Here is a 20,550-nt window from a genome sequence, read left to right as displayed (position 1 = left end):
TATACAGGGTGTTAGTGACAACATAACGAATACTAAAGGGGATGATTCAGACCATGATTCTGAGTTAATATCAAGTGGAATATTATGTCTCAAAATGCATGTTCTTTTAGTATATTTAAATTACATATTTTCAAAATTATTTTTTTGCGATGAAAAATTCCACTTGATATGAACACAGAATCATAGTTCGAATCATCCCTCAAAGTTTTCGTTACGATTTCACTAACACCCTATACACTTAACGCATTAATGAAGATACACATTTAACATGTAGGCTACTTGCTGTATTGTCTAATGCAATAAATTATAAAAAAGCGCAGCATGTAAACATGCACTTAATTACTTTTTATCGTAAGATTTATTTACTATTCCATTACAAATCAATATTGTCATTCATTATGTCACGAGCACTATTATTATAATAAGTATTATATAAATATGAGGAGCTCGGTGGCGCAGCGGTTAACGCGCTCGGTCTACGATTGTTGAAGTAAAGCAACTATCGCAAAGGCCGGTCATAGGATGGGTGACCACAAAAAAAAAGAAAAAAAAAGTTTTCATCTCGAGCTCCTCCGTGCTTCGGAAGGCACGTTAAACCATTGGTCCCGGCTGCATTAGCAGTCGTTAATAACCATCAATCCGCACTGGGCCCGCGTGATGGTTTAAGGCCCGATCTCCCTACCCAACCATAGGGAAGGCCCGTGCCCCAGCAGTGGGGACGTTAATGGGCTGATGATGATGATATAAATATATGTAATACTTATTGTTTATATTTTTTAGTTCACTGATTATTTTTCTTAGTACTGACAGCAGTAATATTCAAACGCGAAGGACAGGAGCCCTAGTACGCCTTTGAAATAGACTCCTCTGGGCGCCATCCCACTCGCGTCAGACAGAGTACTGCGCGGCGGAAGGCAAGAGGGAAACCACTGCCCTATTTTTCCCTAAATGTTGCATGGAGAATGCTCAACAAGAGCGTGGCTCTTAAATTAGTGATGTGATGTGATTTTTATTCCAAAAATATTCCCCAACATTACAATTTAAGTAGGTAACTGCTTAGGGTACTTAAGTACCCTTAATTGTATAAGTTATGTACGCCTTAATTGTCATATATATTAGTCACAATACCGTAACCTTATAAATGTAAAATGTTTTAATATATGTGATGTGGTTGTACTTTATAAATAAATAAATAAACTCTTCAATTCTTCGCGATAGAGTTAACCTTTAATAACAGAAAGTTATTTTGATCTGGATTATCTAAAAATAACGTACGTACAAAGATATACCTAATATAATGGAATGTAATGTATGTATGTAATGTAATGTGGGTTGTGTATATGTGTGTGTATTTCAAATCTGAAATACAACTGACTAAGCGCCATCAAAAAGCGTTAAACATGCGATGAATGTGTTGTTTACCCCCCACACAACTCGCCCTTGGTCAAACGGCGATAAAATTGACAGCATGATTGATCGGGCCATCTCTGCTGGCTCTAATCGCCATGTGTGCTGTTAAACTTAATTTTGCTTAGTTTCCGAAAGGACTGTACTGGGACAGAAATTTAATTAGGCGTGTAAAGCTGCGTCCAAAGCATCTGGTGCTTAATATTTTATATTTTACTTACTTAGGTAAAATATCGTAGTTTGTGGAAAGAAAATTTTGTATATTCTATTATGCTCGTCATCCCGGGGATATGGGGGGGGGGGTTATGTCAAAGGGAACCCTAAAATCATGTTGAATCACCAATTTTAATGTAGATAGGTATTTATCCTAATCTAGAGAGCAAAAAAGGATAATTTGTAACAATTGTCGAAATGAAATCGATTTAAAAACAAAAATTACAGTTTACAAACTCTTATTTCATTAAATAGGTACTAAAATGTAATGTAGACGACGCTAAGGCACTTTATAAGTTATTTAAGGTGGCAGAGAAACGTAGGTTAAACCTATAATATTGTAAGAACTATGAGGGTGGCATATTCTGTATAGAAAAAACCCTCTATAAAATAAAAGAAAAAAAAAATGTAATGTAGCCTGCAAGCAACTTAACGAGATTATTCTTCACTATTGAAAAGGAAAATACCTACGAGTATGCTCCTAACAGCTCTAACAAGTTAAGGGCATTCACCCAAAATCATTATTCTACAATAAAAGTAATTGTTCAGTTGTCCTAGTTCGATACTACACAATACATATAGATACATCAATATTGTCTGAGCCTACTAGGGCAGTACCCCGATAAGTCGATATATATCGATACATCTCCCCAGGGTTTCTACAGGGTCAGTTAATTGCCATCGATAAACATGAGTGCACGTGACACATTTGCTATAATTGGACGGATATTGCCGTGTTTGTTTGTCGCAATTTATTAGTGGTGTTTACAATGTACGAGTCTTTAGCGACGTAATAGAGGAAGGTGAAGTTACGATGTAAATTGATGTAGTTACACAAAAACAAAAGTATAAAAGAAACTAAGTAAGTACTTATAGAAGAAGTCCGTTGCTTTCGACACCTAACACTTATTTTATTTTAATTTAGTTATCACATAATAATAATGGCCTCGATTCCTGCAAACACCTCCTAATTTTCTTTTAAGTTATACCCGTCATTTTCTTATCCGCCGAAAAGGAAACGGACAGATGATTGTCAACAAGTTAATTTTAAAACGAATGAATAGCCCGGGCGAATAAAATAGGCATCTCGCTGGTATGTAATCCGTTTGACGTGCTGTCTACTTAACTCTGTCGGGTTATTGGCCTTCTGCTTCTATCGTGTGGATTGTGAGGCGAATTACTAACCTCATCAACCCTGGTGTCAGGGTTACTATTGAGCCGCCAAAGGCCCCTGACATGACTCATTTATATAACGACTACGTACTTACACAGTAAGTAATACCCGGGACCAACGGCTTAACGTGCCTTCCGAAGCACGGATCGTCTTACTTTCGGACAATCAGGTGATCAGCCTGTAATGTCCTAACCAAACTAGGGACCACAAAGTAATTTTTGTGATATGTCCCCACTGGGAGTCGAACCCAGGACCTCCGGATCGTGAGCCCAACGCTCAACCACTGGACCACGGAGGCCGTTTAGTGTAGGACATTAAAAATGCAACTCATAGGAATTATAATTTTCTTACTTACCTAACTATATAGACATTGACATAATTAATGTTATCTGTGTACAAAATTATACAGCAACTATTGTTTGATAACACTAAAACTAGATCCTTTAACTCTATTGAAAATCGTGTCATGCATGTCGAATTATAATAAATAGATCTCGATATTAAAAATACTATAAATATTATAATACTGCTATTTATGGTGTTCTGAACGTTCTGATCGAATAGTTCGCAGTTTAGTCACGTCTCTGATCATCTACAATGTCCCTTTGATAAGTGCAACGTGAACCCCTATGCGTAACTTTTATATCTGTCCTGTTTTACTAGCTATAAACATTATTATATAGATATAAACAGTGAACAACACAGTTAAATATAACGTAATAGACAATAATTAAGTATACTATTATTTTTCTTCACTAACTATAAGTAGGGAAGCAATATAAGTACCAACTCAGCTGCAGAAATAAATAAGTATACTTATCGATAATATTTGAACGAAAAATCGAAATATAAAAACAAACACTGGCCAAAACACTATCGAGGGAGCAACCCAACTGCAGAAAAAGAAACATTGATTTTGAATTTAGAACCATACATATTTGTTTGGGCAGCTGGCGTCACGTATCGGGCGCGCGCAGTTTCGAACGGTCAAACGCGTTTGAAGTGAGATTAGAAATGCACTTAGCGTTTTATGTTGGTTCGGCGTTAAGTAGCCGATTGGACGCTTCCTAATGATAGTAAGAACGTTAGTTACATCTTGGCCTACATTGTAAACGTCAGAGAATGTTACTGTCCCTGACTGCCCTTTTAGAAATATGCAGAGCAAGTTTTAATCCAAAATTAGATTGCCTACGTCATAAATGACAACTGCGTGCGTCATACTACTCAGATATGGTCTGAATTAGTATTATTAAAGATCTCTTATGCCATGTAGAGTACTATGAATCCATGCGAGTATATCCATACACATTTATCCAAATGAGAGGTCTACATTGTAACGTCTTAAGTGACAGAAATGGAAGTGATCATAGGCGAGGATAAGATATAGTTTTAAGTAATTTACTGCTTGTCCATGTACTGGAAAGACTTTGACAAGTCTTCTCTCAAATGTATACGTAGTACAACCAAACTATTCCTCAATCATTTTACTTAAGTACTTACTTACATTTACCGTTACATCTTCACAGAAAAAGACTCGCTCTGTGTACCGGTCGCCATAAACGCTCACGATGACAGAACCATCATTAAAAGTTCAAATAATCGTAGTTGTTATGACACTTTATTTCCCCGCGTCGCATAGTTTGTAAACACAAGCGTTTTACGCTTTCGTCGAACCCGTACCGTTATCCTATCATCGTGAACGTAGCAATACATAAACACAATTATATTGGTCAATTAAACTTTATCGATGCACAAATATTACAATTTCAAAGGGGCTAAATTCAATTGGGGGAGATAAAACCGATGTGTTGCTTGTACATAAGTACATATTATACATTCAGCCCGCCGTACTTAATCCTTAGTAAATACAGTTACAAATTTATTGATAATTAAGCAGTAGCTAAATAATTTCAACTATATGACAGTTTGAATTATAATAATTAGTAAGAAATAATTAAATTACTTACCAATAACTCCAACTACACTGAAGATACTGGCACACACAGCTGCCAATATCGTCGCTTCTCTCGGGAAAATAAACGACGCATTCGGCGCCATTGTAGAATGTTCAAGTTCAATTTCCATTTTTGAAAAGTCTCCATCCAATTTTTCACAAACAAGTTTCCATTCGATTTTATCGATAGGTTTCACTGCACTAGCACATCACTGGTTTTGTAAATTTGAATTTTGAATTCGGAAGTTCTTGACATTTTTTATAACTAATTAAGTACTAAGGTTTTTATATGTCGGTTCTGTTAGCCATCTGGTGTGAGGTGTTTTATAGTAACAGCATGACGCGAGCCCTGTAACAAAAGAATCGGAGTTATGTTTCACCTTTTTTGTTATGTTATAATAGCACGTGTTCGTAAGATTATCAAGACAACATTCAACACCATATGATATTCTTATTTATTATGTTTATACCGTATTTGTATCCAAAATCTTGATTATCTCTATTTAGTCACGGGCGTTTATTTTGATGCTTACTTTTTGGTATTATATTTTGATACCAAATTGGTATAGGTACCTAATAGTACCTATGTGTATATTCGTTTTGAAAATCACATGGCGTAGTAATTACGCAGGATTTGTGAGTAGGGTACTTTGCAACTAAGTAGTCAAATCAGTTACTTTTTACTAAACGTCAAATCACGAAATTACTATGGAATTTGTATGAAATAGCAACCTGTGACGTCATAGAAAAACGTGACAAAATTTCGCACTTAATACATTTTTCGTTATTAAAATTCATAACTAAGTTAAATAAAAAGAAAACCCGTTTTTGTCACCTTCAGATCTGTTTTTATCTATCTATGGAGTAATGAAGGCGATTACTCCACCGACAAGAGCGCAGCTCTTAAATAGAGAGAGAGAAAGAGAGAGAGAGAGAGAAAGATCTGTTTTTATTTAGTAATCAGAATTTCATAATTTATTTTTGACTTAGGAAACTACTCAATTTTATGGGATTTAGACACAGATGGCGAGGTACGATAAGGTGCAAAAGTCCAATCAGTTTCTTGCAAAGTAATAAATTAACTGGTTGCACTCAAGACCTCCTCGTTTCTGTAATAGACCAAAAACACCTAAAAAAACAAATTTCTAATCTTCTTCTATCGTGTGGGTTGTGAGGTGGAGTACCAACCTCATCAACCCTGGTGTCAGGGTTACTATTGAGCCACCAAAGGCCCCTGACATGGCTCATGTAACGACTACTTACTTACATTAGTAAGTAGTAATCGGGACCAACTAATTTTATAATTATGATAATTATGACAACTACTGGTTCATAATTTCACCACTGTAAGGAAATAATTTGTTGGGCTCGGTGATTGCACTTTTGCTCTTTAATTGTACATACTGACCTGAGCTGCTCCTTCGGGGATACAGTCGTGTGTCGGGGATTCAAATAGATAAAACGTCAAGGAAGTATTCAGTTCGAAACACAGAGTAAGGTTATCAGCAAAATCTATTTCTTTAGAAGAATTGAGAATGTAGGTACACAAATAGCAATTGTAAGCATTTCGGATCACACGTGTATTAAAAGGTCAACGTTTGACGACTAAGAGCAGATATGATATCATAATTTGTACATTTTTTAGGCGTAGTGATTATTAAACACTTTTTTAGTTTGATATCAAAGTTCAAGTTGTTTTTAAGTAATTCAGTTAGGCGATGACGAGCATCTTCCTCTTATTTAGGAGCTCTGTGGCGCAGCGGTAAACGCGCTCGGTCTGCGATTGTTGAAGTTAAGCAACTTTCGCAAAGGCCGGTCATAGGATGGGTGACCATAAAAAAAAAGTTTTCATCTCGAGCTCCTCCGTGCTTCGGAAGGCACGTTAAGCCGTTGGTCCCGGCTGCATTAGCAGTCGTTTAACACGACCCACTCGCGTCAGAGACAGTACTGCGGGGCGGAAGGCAAGAGCGAAACCACTACTCTATTTTTCTCTAAAAAGTAGCATGGAGAATGCTACACCGACAAGAGCGTGGCTCTTAAATTAGTGATGATGATTTACTCCAGCGGTTTTCTTACTTCAGCAAGCTTGCTCGTCCCACTAACCTACAAGAAGTAAAAACCCCCCACTCACTAGTCATGCATAACAAGCAATTTACATGCATTTACATCTATACGGATGCTTGAAAGAAAAACTATCTAGGTAAGTACCTACGTAATCAATGTAACAGTTTTGTTGAAGCGTTCATGCTGCTGATATCAGGCCTTAGTCAAGTGATTATTTTTTCTTTTATTTTGTATTTTCGTAACTCCTGTGTGTGCAAAACTTTGCAAAAAAGGTTAAGTATTATAAAGTTAGTGATTATTTACATGATATGAATGTATGGGATTAACTGTCTGAGAACTGATATAGCAGCTAAATTACTCAATATTTTATGTTTATTTTTTAAAGAACGTCTAGGGCCCTGTGCCGAGATGTTTCTTGCAGCTTCTTTTCCCCGGCTATACAGGTTGTAAGCCGCAGTAGTTTTAGGCGGATGAGACGTTCGTTATGTAAAAAAATGACGATTCAAAGTGTAACTATGTTACCAGTAGGTAAGAATCCAGCCAAATAGTTAATGCCATCTGCGGAAAACAATACAGTAAGTCACGTCAAATAAAAGTAGGTAAGCTGATTAAGAAGAAAGATGTTTTTGAATTTGATTTAATTTAATTATCACGACGTGCGATGCACGTCTCTGGTGCGCAGGGGGCAAAGCAGCGGAAACGGCGTCCTGGCGAGAATATGTGCGCGCCTCGATTGCCCTATTTACGTAGACATCATCATCAGCCCATTAACGTCCCCACTGCTGGAGCACGGGCCTTCCCTATGGATGGATAGGGAGATCGGGCCTTAAACCATCACGCGGGCCCAGTGCGGATTGATGGTTATTAACGACTCCTAATGTAGCCGGGACCAATGGCTTAACGTGCCTTCCGAAGCACGGAGGAGCTCGAGATGAAAACTTTTTTTTGTGGTCACCGATCCTATGATCGGACTTTGCGAAAGTTGCTTAACTTCAACAATCGCAGACCGAGCGCGTTTACCGCTGCGCCACTGAGCTCATCATTACGTAGACATACTTGTATCTAATCTAATCTAGCCTACAAGATCCCATTGCTGGATAAAGGCCTCCCCTTCCTCTTTCCATTTTTCGCGGTCCTGTGCGTACTCCGGCCAGTCCCTCCGGCAAGCGTCCAAGTCGTATATAGCATCTAATATTAGATAAGGCTACTGACATCTAGAATAAGCCTACTACCACGTATGAGTCATGTTTCTTGAAATAAATAAATATAACAATAATTATCAGCTATACGCAGTTCAGTGGACATTCAAATAAGGAGAGCCGCGCATTGGCACTCTGGCTTAAGACAGCAGCGGTCATTACGGTGAATTAATAGCAGTTTGTATGCAAACCCGACAGCAGTGAGGGACGGTAGGTGACCAGTGATCTGTGTAGTGCTGAATAAAATTAATTTAACTCGTGTGCGTCAAGCTAGCGGCCTCAAAAAAAAATGGGCACGAAAAAATAATTTTACCATACCAAAAAATAGTACTCTTATTGAAAAAAATAGTACCTGTTGTAAAAAAATTAGTACCTTCACGGTTCTGGATTTATAGCCATGTTTTATTGCACTTGCTAGCTTGACGGTGAGCGAAATTTGGCGAGAGTTAACGACAAGGTCTTTCGCTTTGATGTATGGCATAGGTTATGATGATTTTTTAACATATTTCTAGAAAGAGAATCGGATCAAAATTATGATGGTAGGAAGTACTATTTCATACGAGTTTATTGAAATTAGTTACATACTGAAGTATGCAAGCGTTCCCTAGATAATAGGTATTTTCAAAACGTCAAGCCAGCGGGAGCAAAGAACTGCCTTTGTAACTTTGGAACCGTTGAAGTACTCATTTCGGTATTTTGCAAGGGGTAAGTACTATTTCGGTACTATTTTTTGGCGTTTAAATCAAAGCGAAAGACCTTGTCGTTAACTCTCGCCAAATTTCGCTCACCGTCAAGCTAGCAAGTGCAATAAAACATGGCTATAAATCCAGAACCGTCATGGTACTATTTTTTTTACAACAGGTACTATTTTTTTCAATAAGAGTACTATTTTTTGGTATGGTCAAATTATTTTTTCGTGCCCATTTTTTTTTTGAGGCCGCTAGCTTGACGCACACTTTAACTCGATAATATAACATAGAATCACGCCTGAAAGGGTCGGGAATGTGGGTTTCCTCACGATATTTTCCTTCACCGCTGAGCAAGTACTACTACTACAACTACCACTACCCCCTGATTAGACTTACGATCCGGAGGCCCCGGGTTCGAATCCCGGAGACATATCACAAAAATCACTTTGTGATTCCTAGTTTGGTTAGGACGTTACAGGCTGATCACCTGATTGTCAGTAATATGATCCGTGACTCGGAAGGCACGTTAAGCCGTTGGTCCTGGTTACTATTTACTGATGTAAGTGTCAGGGACCTTTGGCGGCTCAATCATAACCCTGACACCAGGATTGATGAGGCTTGTTTTCCACCTCACAACCCACACAATAAGAAGAAGAAGGCCCCCTGATCTTACGTTCCGTTGAAGTGCAAAATATTTACGTAAGTAATAAGTATAAGTATTTTCAACTCCAACCTTACTTTACTTACCAAATTAGGTATTGGAAGTAGAATAGCTACTGAATAAATTGTCAATTATATTAATAAGCTTCTATCATGTAAAATAATTCCTATTTACTGTGTAACCCTTTCACGGACGGAGACCATGGGTCATAGATTAGATAGTTCATAATAGGTAGTATGAGAGTATGACAACTTGAAATCCGAACGTCATTAGACGTTCTGTCCTTGAAAGTATCAATTACGACAACGACACACACACACGACACGTCACATGGTCGTTATTCTTGTACCAAGTCCTTTATTAAATAAAAGATATTAAAAAAAAAACTTTACTTACCGACGCAAAGCGTCATCTTATCGGTATATGTCAACGTTTCTTCCGTATTTGCAACTAGAACAATAAACTGATGCTTTTTTATTTCCCTGCTTTCTACCAGGGATATGTGTGCTGAACCAACAGCCGCATCCGATAGATAATGTAACTAGTCAATGGATAAGTGGGCATGTTATAATGACGTGTTGTACTTTCTAGAGATGCACCGACTAGACGCCGACTAGTCGGAAAAGCCGAATTAGTAGTCGGCCAATATCATAGTCGTTGACTATAAAGTTTTGATAACTACAAGAACTGCGTAGAATGGTAATGAACAGTCACCAATTTGTTACCATCACCTTACGCGCTAAAGGTAGGTAATGCCCTGCCCTTACCCATCGCTTTGCTAGTCTTGGCGGAGGCACTACTGTGCCCCCAGATATAGTTACTTACTACTAAAACATTAGATTGTAGGAAAGAAAATACAAGGAAGTCGTCAGCCTGTCGCTAACAGCGTTATCAATTAATATTTATGAAACAACTCACATAAAAACAGGTCAATCTATCGGTTAGGCCAAGTACACAGGAATTTAAATAAATACTAGCTGATAACCTTTTTAGTATCATAATTATCACTGAGTAACTTTGAACAAGTATTGAGTATTATTCATACAACAATCAATTCAGATTCATGCAACAATCATTGGAATGGAAGAAAAAGGTTGGAAGAGCCAAGTGAGTGCGAACCGCGCGCCTTACAAGTATGAGCAAATATTTCAACTTTGCACTCCATTTAATTTCATTTTGAGGAGCTCGGTGGCGCAGCGGTAAACGCGCCCGGTCTGCGATTGTTGAAGTTAAGCAACTTTCGCAAAGGCTGGTCATATGAGGATGGGTGACCACAAAAAAAAAACGTCCTCCGTGCTTCGGAAGGCACGTTAAGCCGTTGGTCCCGGCTGCATTATCAAGTAATGGTTTAAGGCCCAAACTCCCTATCCATCCATAGGGAAGGCCCGTACCCCAGCAGTGGGGACGTTAATGGGCTGATGATGATGATGACTCCATTTGGCCACAAACGCCGAGATTCCCTCCTTATCACAGGAAAGCTAAAAACTTTAGTATGATCGGCTATTTAAAAAAAAAATACTTTTGTAAGTATGCGAAAAGCAATGATAAAATTGTAGCCTATCACATAACATTTCATTGCCGGCAATGTGGCTATGGAATTTGAGGAACAGTAGAGCTATCGCAGTTTGCAAGAGTACTTAGTAGTCTTCTATTTTGTTGTGCCCGAAAGGGTCTATGATGTGGAACTCATTATGTAAGTTACTTACAAACTTGTACACCATCATAGTATGCAAATAAAGAATATTGAAAGAGTGTGGGGTTGAATCGGCGACAGCGGTCCCCATACAAAATGCGCGTTAGGGCCTTTCCAACCACTTTCTTCTATTCCGTGAATTTGAGTTACTTACAGGTTTTTTCAGATCTTTTCGCTTTCTGAGATACCTTAGTAGGGATACCTTCCTAGCGCTAGCGTTATCAAGATTTTACCTAACCAGAAGATTTCACAGGTCCGGTTTTTTACCGAAACGACTGGCTGTCTGACCTTCCAACCCGCGAAGGGAAAACCAGCCAAGTATAGGTTATTTTTTTTACTTATTGTAGATTTGCCGCAGATGGCATTAACTACTTGGCCGGACAAATGGGGAGCGCTGAAGGCTCTCACCCGGTACAACTTTTAAGACAACAGGCCTGAGGGTGCCCAGTTGGGCGCGAACCTCAGCTGAGGGATAGCGATAAGCGCTGATTGAGGGAAATCGTCGACCACGCCGGCGTGGTCGGTATCAGGGTCCTGAAGTGTTTGGTATCGCGAGCTGATTGGCTGCCTTTATGGCGCTAGTATAGGTTAGGTTACATACCTGCGAAACGTATTTCGGGTACGGGTATGATACGGGGTATGAGTGATTCTGATACAAAAATATATAATACATACTTTGTCTACCACAATAAGGCTGGACAGACGTGAGTTTCATTTAGGTATGATTGCAATGACCTAGAGTAACCCGGGCACTCTTTTTTATTAGGGTTCCGTGTTCAAATGGTAGAAAACGGGGCCCTATTAACATAGAATAATGATGACGGAAGCTTTGCTAAATCAGTCCAAACATACATACATACAGTAAAATGATTCTTACACGAGACTGCGCGTCCGCGCGGTTGGCGGCGAAGCGGTTTTAAAGTCGCATTGACTTGTACCATAGACACAGAATAAGGAACAGACCGTTTATAAATGTTATTTAGGGCCTCGTATAACTAATATCTTTTGTTTTACTAGTAGCATAAAATAAGGAATAATACTACGTATAGAACGGAAACTCTCCGCCCCCCACCAGTGCGTGTGAGCTAGGTTTACCTCACCCCCCCTCGAACACAGTTTAGACTTAAATCGTATGGTGTCAGACGTCACACACACACAGATGCGCGTGTACGATAACGTCAATGTGTGGTGTCTGTGTAAAACGAGGTTGTTTGTATGAAGTGTCCGGGGTGTGCTATTACTAAGTTTCAGCTCTCCCGTCTGTCCGTCCGTCCGTCTGTCACCAGGCTGTATCTCATGAACCGTTGTAGTCAGATAGTAGACATTTTCACAGATGATGTATTTCTGTTGCCGCTATAACAAGAAATACTAAAAAATAGACATACATACATACATAAACTCACGCCCATAATCCCTAATGGGGCGGGCAGAGCCACAAGTAATCAAAGACAACTTGCAGCCACTGTTGATACGATGTCGTAAGCTGGATATGATGAACCTTATGGTGATAAGGGATCAGCCTATCGCCCTTAACATTAGTCCATCATGTTAGAGGACACAATCCCTCTGTCGGTTTTTACGACATGCCCGGGAAGACAAGCAGCTGAACGTGTTCTATGTTTTTTATTTGCTTCCAGAACAGCATAGAAGCACAAAAATAGAATAAAATGAATATTTAAGGGGGCTCCCATACAACAAACGTGTTTTTTTTTGCTCGTTTTGGATCAATATTGATAACCGCAACAGATAAACGCTTGAAATATTCACAGAATATTGAATTATGTATTCATTTAAAAATAAATGGGTAAATTTTAGTTAAATTAATATTTAAGGGGGGCTCCCATACAACAAACGTGATATTTTTGCCTAGTCAATGGTACGGAACCGTTCGTGCGCGAGTCCGACTTGCGCTTGGCCGGTTTTCGTTTTTGCGTTCCACTGAACACTTTGTTGGTACTGACTCCATATCCTGTGCTAAATACGTCAATTGTCAATTTAATTTGATGAAGTGGCCTGTGTTTGCGCACATCGCTAATTCGCTAACAGCTAATCGATATCCTCCAAATTAATGGCTACAGACTATTGCGATGTTCTTTATTCGAGTTATGTTACATTCATTTTTTTTATTACCCGACTGCGGCGCAGCAAAAAAGAGGGTTATGTGCTTGTCCACTATTTGTGACATAACACAGTAACATAGTTACACTTTGAAGCGTAAATTTTGACATAACGAACCTCCTTCGCCTAAGGGTCCTGCTATTCATAGATAAAGGCGCACGTGATCCGAAACGGGTTGGACAGAGCCATGCTGCAACGAATACTCGTATCAGAAGTGGCTGGCTACTAGATACTTAGTTCATCATTTGAGATAGGACATTTTGTAGCTGAAAGCTGAAGGTCGTTACTTAGTTCATTATTTGAGATAGGACATTTTGTAGCGTAAAGCTGAAGGTGGTTACTTAGTTCATCATTTGAGATAGGACATTTTGTAGCTGAAAGCTGAAGGTCGTTACTTAGTTCATCATTTGAGATCATTTTGTAGCTAAGCTGAAGGTGGTCACTTAGTTCAACATTTGAAATAGGACATTTTGTAGCGAAGCTGAAGGTGGTTACTTAGTTCATCATTTGAGATAGGACATTTTGTAGCTGAGTAATGTTTGATGAAAAAATTGAGCGTTTAGACGTCACTTTTAGAGATTCACATACTTACCAGAATATAGAGTGCGCTTACTAAATTACTTATTAGTTATTGCTCTGAATCTATTAGCCGTGTTGTTAGTGAGAATAACTGTCAATCAGCGTGAGACAGCACATAATTTATATCTACGAGCGCGGCACAGCACATTAAAATTTACATAATAACTACCTTTGCTTCACTTTACAAGAGAAAACGCATAAAAAATGTATGGAACTATCCATTATGATATTATTATTGGTCCAAATAACGAGGATTCATTGCATATTTTATTAAAGTTGTGCTATGTTATGTTCTGATGAAGTTTTTTTTTTCAGCACATTTTTTTCTTATTTCAAATAAAATAAAGAATTACACCAGGGAAGCTTAGGCAGAGTATCTCAATAGATCAAAACCCAAAAGCTTGCGTTCTCAAAAAATTAAAGACTAACTTTCGTCTTTATTCTTTTTATGCTAAACTTAATTACTTAGACATAAATAGGCATAATAGAGAATTGGATAGACCTTCATAATAGAAGCTAATAACAATTGGGTAGTTTTCTAGGTCGAATATAAATTATGAAACTGTGATTACTAAAGACAGACAGATACCTATCTAAAGGTGACAAAAAACGTTTTCTTTTTTTATTTAACTTATTTATGAATTTTAATAAATAAAAATTTAATAATAAGTGCGACATTTTTGTCACGTTTTTCTATGACGTCACAGGTTGCTCTTTCATACAAATTCCATAGTAATTTTGTGTTTTGACGTTTAGTCAAAAGTAACTGATTTGACTAGTTGGAAACTACCCTATTTTGAGCCTAATTTATTAGCCAAAACTAGTGCACATGTAGCGACCCCGGCGGTAAATCACCAGTAGTGGAGACTGTGCAAATAGGCGCCCCTTGCTTCCATATTTAGAAACGACAGGGGCTCGTGAAAATGACACAAAATTGACGAGAATTGAGTTGTGCGACGTCACTTTTTTACCTTCAAATGGGGGTTTCTTCCTGTATTGATTTGACGTTTTGTGGCTAAGGTCGAGTAGGGTTCGTCATTCGTGCTCTTTGGTAGGGCGTAGACAATGTACATAAGCTCACGACTATATCCCAACTGGGGTAGTCAGAGGTACATCTATCGCAGGATGAACTAAGTTAAGTAGCTACCGAAACGGAAAGGGACGGGTAATCGACAAGCATAAAATTTATGGAACACACGTAAATTTTAAGCACATATCTAAAACAACCGTCTAAAAATTTTGCATTGGCCAATAACCCGACAGAATTATATTGACAGCACACGTCAAACGGTTTGCACCAGCGAGATACCTTTTGATTCGCCCAGGTTATTCATTCATTTACTCATTATTCCTAAAATTAAGAGCTGTCAATCATCCGTCCCTTTCCTTTTCGGCGGATAAGAAAATGACAGGTATAACTTAAAGTAAAATTAGGAGGTGTCTGCAGGAATCGGGGCCTATGTCTATATACCTAGTAATAATTTCACTTAATAAACTTTAATAAAAATATACCTTTAGGTATAAGTATAAAAAAGTGTGACGTAAGAATGAATCGATAAGTCTTGAGATGCCTACACATAGATAATCCGAATTTAGACTTCAATTAAATGTATTTTGACTGCTACCAATATAGTGTAGTAATTATAGTATTATGAATGTTTTGCTAAAAATTCTGTTTGTTTATTTGATTATATTATGGCTCTTAACCTGATGACGTTAAGCAGTAACACAGTTAAATGCGTCATGACATGATGTTTGTACGTCGTTTGACTCATTGAAGTCTCGACTCTCGACCAGTAGTATGCCGTTCCTGAGAATGTACCCAAAGTGGGAATTCCTGTTGTAAAAACTCTTTAAATTTCTTTTTTTCTCTTTATTTTTCTTGTTTTAACTTTGTTTTTTAGAGAAGTGTGTCAGGATCGAAGCAAATGGAATTCTATAGTCTCTGCTTACCCCGGTGGGTATGTAAAACCTCTTTAATAGTAACAACACTGGCTGTTTTTTCTTTTCAAAATGATCTTTTTTGTACGCTGATCCTATCTGCTTAAAGGCTAGGCAATAAAGCTCTTTTTACGTAACTAGGCTCACGATCCAGAGGTCCCGGGTTCGAATCCCGGTGGTGACATATCACAAAAATTACTTTATGGTCCCTAGTTTGGTTAGGACATTACTGGCTGATCACCAGATTGTCCGAAAGTAGATAGATCGATCGTTTATTTGCATGAACACAGTACAATGGTCTTAATAAGTAATATGTATGTCCTTAGTGTATTCAGCCTGCTTGCAGGCGTGCAAATATTAAAGTAAGATGATCCGTGTTCGGAAGGCACGTTAAGCCGTTGGTCCCGGTTACTACTTACTGTAAGTAAGTAGTCGTTACATGAGCCATGTCAGAGGCCTTTGGCGGCTCAATAACTCAAGTAACCCTGATACCAGTAGAAGAAGACAACTGTTGCGTCTTTTTACTGTCCCACTCGGGAAAATTCCCGGGAACGCCACATCCTTGGTCTCGACACAACCACAACGTTAAATTCATAATCCGTTAGTGAGTCGAGATGAAAGAGAGATTTTAGAGTCAAGAAACCGGATTTTCATAATTGTTCAGTCAATATTTTTCAACCGTGGAACATTTTCACGTATTTTGACTCGGTTAGGTACATAGATTTTTAAAGTATCTAGTACGGTCACGAGTACTAATATGTACACACTTTGAAACCATGTCACATTTACTTTTTTGACAAATTAAACCATAATCCTCATTAAATGTCAAATATGATAGTGCGACAGGGTTCTAAAGTGGGTACATGATATTGTTCATGACTGTACAATGCTAAGGCCGCCGATTCTGCTTCTCTTGTCACTTTTGTAATTGTTTTTAGTGTAGTGTTTATATAGGAAAATTCCACTTGATATCGACTCCGAATCATGGCCTGAATCATCCCTTAAAGTTTTCGTTACGACGTCACTAACACCCTGTATGTGCAACAAAGCGTTTTTGTATTGTGCTTCTATTTTCTTAATCTCCCTCAGCAATCATCGCATTTCCCTTTTTTTTTTGACGTGACTAGATTTGCCGCAAATGGCATTAATCTACTTGGCCGGAGAACTTAGGCACGAATGGTAATTTCCATGTTCATCAATCATTAGATTTATCGTGCATCAGGATTTGAATTCAAAACTATGTACTTTATTGTTGTTTAGTTCACGCGATAGAGGAGCTCGGTGGCGCTGCGGTTAATGCGCTCGGTCTGCGATTGTTGAAGTTAAGCAACTTTCGCCGGTCATAGGATGGGTGGCCACAAAAAAAAGTTTTCATCTCGAGTTCCTCCGTGCTTCGGAAGGCACGTTAAGCCGTTGGTCCCGGCTGCATTAGCAGTCGTTAATAACCATCAATCCGCACTGGACCCGTATGGTGGTGTAAGGCCCGATCTCCCTATCCATCCATAGGGAAGGCCCGCGCCCCAGCAGTGGGGACGTTAATGGGCTAATGATGATGATGAGTTCACGCGATACAAAACAACACGATAAATCTAGATTAGAGTAAGACCCAGGGGGGTGAGGTCGGCGCCCTGTACCAACTGGTGCGGGGCGAAGAGATACCGTTAGGTACGCAGTATTAATCTTTATTCCATACTCATACTACAAATTACACACACACGATTTAAAATTGCAAAACTGTTTTGATACGTACTTTGTTGCAAACAATTCAAATATGGAACCGGATACCAGCTAATCGAATCAGCTGGCATAGAGACTCATTATAATCTAGCCCCCGGATGTGACGACACAAGTTCATATGCACGAGTCAATCCAACTGCAAACATTAGCGTGGGCGCGCGGTTGAAAGCAATCGTTTCAATCGTAAAAAATAAAATGGCAAACACGATAAACACTGACATGCGTACGCGCAAGCAGCGGCGGATTCAGGAACTTATCAAGTTGGTCTAACAAAAAGCTCAGTAAGGTGTGGTATATACTTAGTTCATCTTGCGATGAATGTGCTTCTTACTAGGTTAGTTTCCAACTAGTCAAATCAGTTACTTTTTACTAAACGTCACAACACGAAATGACTACAGAATTTGTATGAAAAAGCACACTGTGACGTCATAGAAAAACGTGATAAAACTGGACTTATTATTACGTTTTTCTTAATTAAAATTCACAAATTAAGTTAAATAGAAAACAGAAAATGTTTTTCGTTAGTTTTAGATCTGTCTTCATTTAGTAATCAGAATTTCATAATTTATCTTGAACCTACTTAGTACACGACCCATTTGCACAAATATAGTCGTGAGTTATCTTAACTGGTAAGCTCACCTTTTAATTCAGATAGTTAGGTTATAAGTATTCACATTCCTCTGAAAACGATCATTTCTCGGGTAGGTGAGTTATTTCCTTATGATGTGTGACGGACCTTACGCAAGGTCAACTATTTTTTTTTTAATTTTGGCGTTGACAATAGATCCCCCAACGTCGATTCCAGCTATGGCGCAACGAGACGAGACGTCGCGTTTGTCAATTGTTTGTATAAGTAGTATAATACACAATTACTTATAATAACTCTACATACATTTAGGGGTTTGGGTCCATTAGACTTTAAGCCTCTAATCCGCTACTGTGCAACCATTTTCGGCTTTGGATATTTCTATCGTGATCAACATTTTCATCTTTCGTCATTTGTTTTGCGGAAGCTTTCTACAGTTTCGAGTTTTGAATGCTATCAGCAGATGTTGATAGCATTCTAAAGTTCGAACACTGCGGTTCTGTGGTATTTATTTACTTATTTTGCTTCTTAGAGGGTGTTAACAACAGGCCTCTTCGTATTATTCATCACTAATTTAAGGGCCACGCTCTTGTCGGTGTAGCATACCTCTTCATGCTACTTTTTAGGGGAAAATATGGCAGTGGTTTCCCTCTTGCCTTTCCTTCGTATTATTAAGTATTATTTTTTTGATATATCATTTTCATATAATATTCTGTTGTTTTTTTCAGGCCTTGTCAAGTCTAATAAATTCAGCTATAAAACTCAGCACGGATTGATTTTGCTTGCGATATTCTATGTATTATTATTGCGTGTGGCAGACAAAAATAAAATATCCTGCGTGGATCATATTATATCCTAGCTTAAGCTAGATTGGGGTGAGAATTGGTCAAGAACTAACTCCTCGCGGTCCACCCGGGGCAACGGCTTAGCCGGCTAAACTGAAATGGCTCACCGGACTGTTCCTTGCGAATCTCCCGGTGCTTTATCCTGCGATTATATCATATTCTATGTAAGCACTCACATCAGAGGGGAATCGTCGGTTCTTACCCCGGTACCGGACTCATCATCGTCATCAGCCGTACGGCGCCCACTGCTGGGCATAGGCCTCCCCCAAGGATCTCCACGACGATCGGTCCTGCGCTGTCCGCATCCAGCGGCTTCCCGCGACCTTCACCAGATCGTCGGTCCACCTGGTAGCGGTTGTGGTACCGAACTAGCAACAATAAATTATTTTCATTAACACAGCTGGCTCGATCGTTATAGACGGCAACCACCACCTATCACGTTGGTCTAACAGAAAGCTCGGTGAAGTGTGGGTACTCAGTTCATCTTGCGATGGATGTACCTCTGACTACCCCAATAAGAATATAGTCGTGAACTTACGTTATGTTTGAGTTTCAAATGCGGTTGAAGGTTATCTTGTTTCGATCTTGTATCGGTAAGAGTAGCCCTTTTGATCAGTGAGTATTAGCTTTAGTGGTTTGCTGTAAACAGTTTTTTCGTAAACACACTTTGATGGAAGAAATCTTTAGGTATCAATCTTATAAAGTGTAATCCGCGTGGAGGTGGCATTGGGACCTTACCAAACCCGAATTCCCTTGAAATCGTCGAGATTTTACGAACGGTATTCGCACATATGTAGAAAAACATATATTTTTTATTTACCAGAAATCAATTACAATCCTTGCGTTTGGAATTATTTTAAGCAAATATTTACTTGTGTTAGTAACCTTGCTCTTCTAAGTGATACATTGGTATGTTCGATTTCATACAATTTCCCAGTCATATTCACATAATAAAAAAATCACATACATAAAATGCTATATACAGGGTATTAGTGACATCGTAACGAAAACTTTGATATCATGTGGAATTTTCCGTCGCAAAAGTACTTATGGAACTGAAAATAAAAAAGAAAACAATAATTTACATGAATTTTCCGATTGAAAATTCCACTTGATATCAACTCAGAATCATGGTCTGAACCATCCCCCTCAGTATTCGTTACGATGTAACTAACACCCAGTATACTTATATAAAGGCATATTATTTTCGCGGCGACTAAAAATTTAAAGGGCGACTAATTGTTTTGTTACAAATAATTACTTGGCAGCGATTAAATATTATTGCGACAATTATTTATATTAGATGAGCTTCGAAATGCAAGGATTTATAAAAACTCAATAATGGCTGCTACTTTAAGGTAGCAAAAATATTTAACAGAGCCAATGAAATTATAGGTGAGGTATTATAAATAATGACTTGGCGACTAATATTAAGACAGGAGAATTAAAAATATTTTATTGGCAAATATAGGCTTCCATATAAAAATACACTTTCGGGCTGCGATTTGCAAGCACCTAAAAAAATAAAACGGGTACTGTAATTAAGTATTAGGATTCTAATATTTTTGTTTGGGAATCAAAATTTAATGAAAACTGCGCCAAGCGCGCACGCTTAGCAGAGTGCGGGCCGCGGTGCGGGGGGTGGTGTAGGGCGTTATTAGCCAATGGCAAGCGGCGGGCGGTTATCACG

At 38.6% G+C, this 20,550-nt stretch overlaps 1 protein-coding gene across 4 annotated transcripts in view; it reads right to left on the bottom strand.

Moving 5' to 3' along the window:
- Positions 1-20,550, bottom strand: part of LOC126372521 (protein trapped in endoderm-1) — a 58,053-nt gene that overhangs the window by 19,234 nt on the left and 18,269 nt on the right. For 2 of the 4 annotated variants that reach the window (XM_050018323.1, XM_050018328.1), the window contains exon 2: positions 4,762-5,097. In XM_050018323.1, coding sequence (XP_049874280.1) covers positions 4,762-4,879 — 118 coding nt within the window. In that variant the 5' untranslated portion in view covers positions 4,880-5,097. Of the gene's footprint in view, positions 1-4,761; positions 5,098-19,036; positions 19,229-20,550 lie in introns of all 4 variants that reach the window. The other 2 variants (XM_050018326.1, XM_050018327.1) reach the window with 2 other exon arrangements.

Source organism: Pectinophora gossypiella, chromosome 14, assembly GCF_024362695.1.
Source record: "Pectinophora gossypiella chromosome 14, ilPecGoss1.1, whole genome shotgun sequence".
NCBI lineage: Eukaryota > Metazoa > Arthropoda > Insecta > Lepidoptera > Gelechiidae > Pectinophora > Pectinophora gossypiella.
This window is presented reverse-complemented; position numbering and strand designations above follow the sequence as displayed.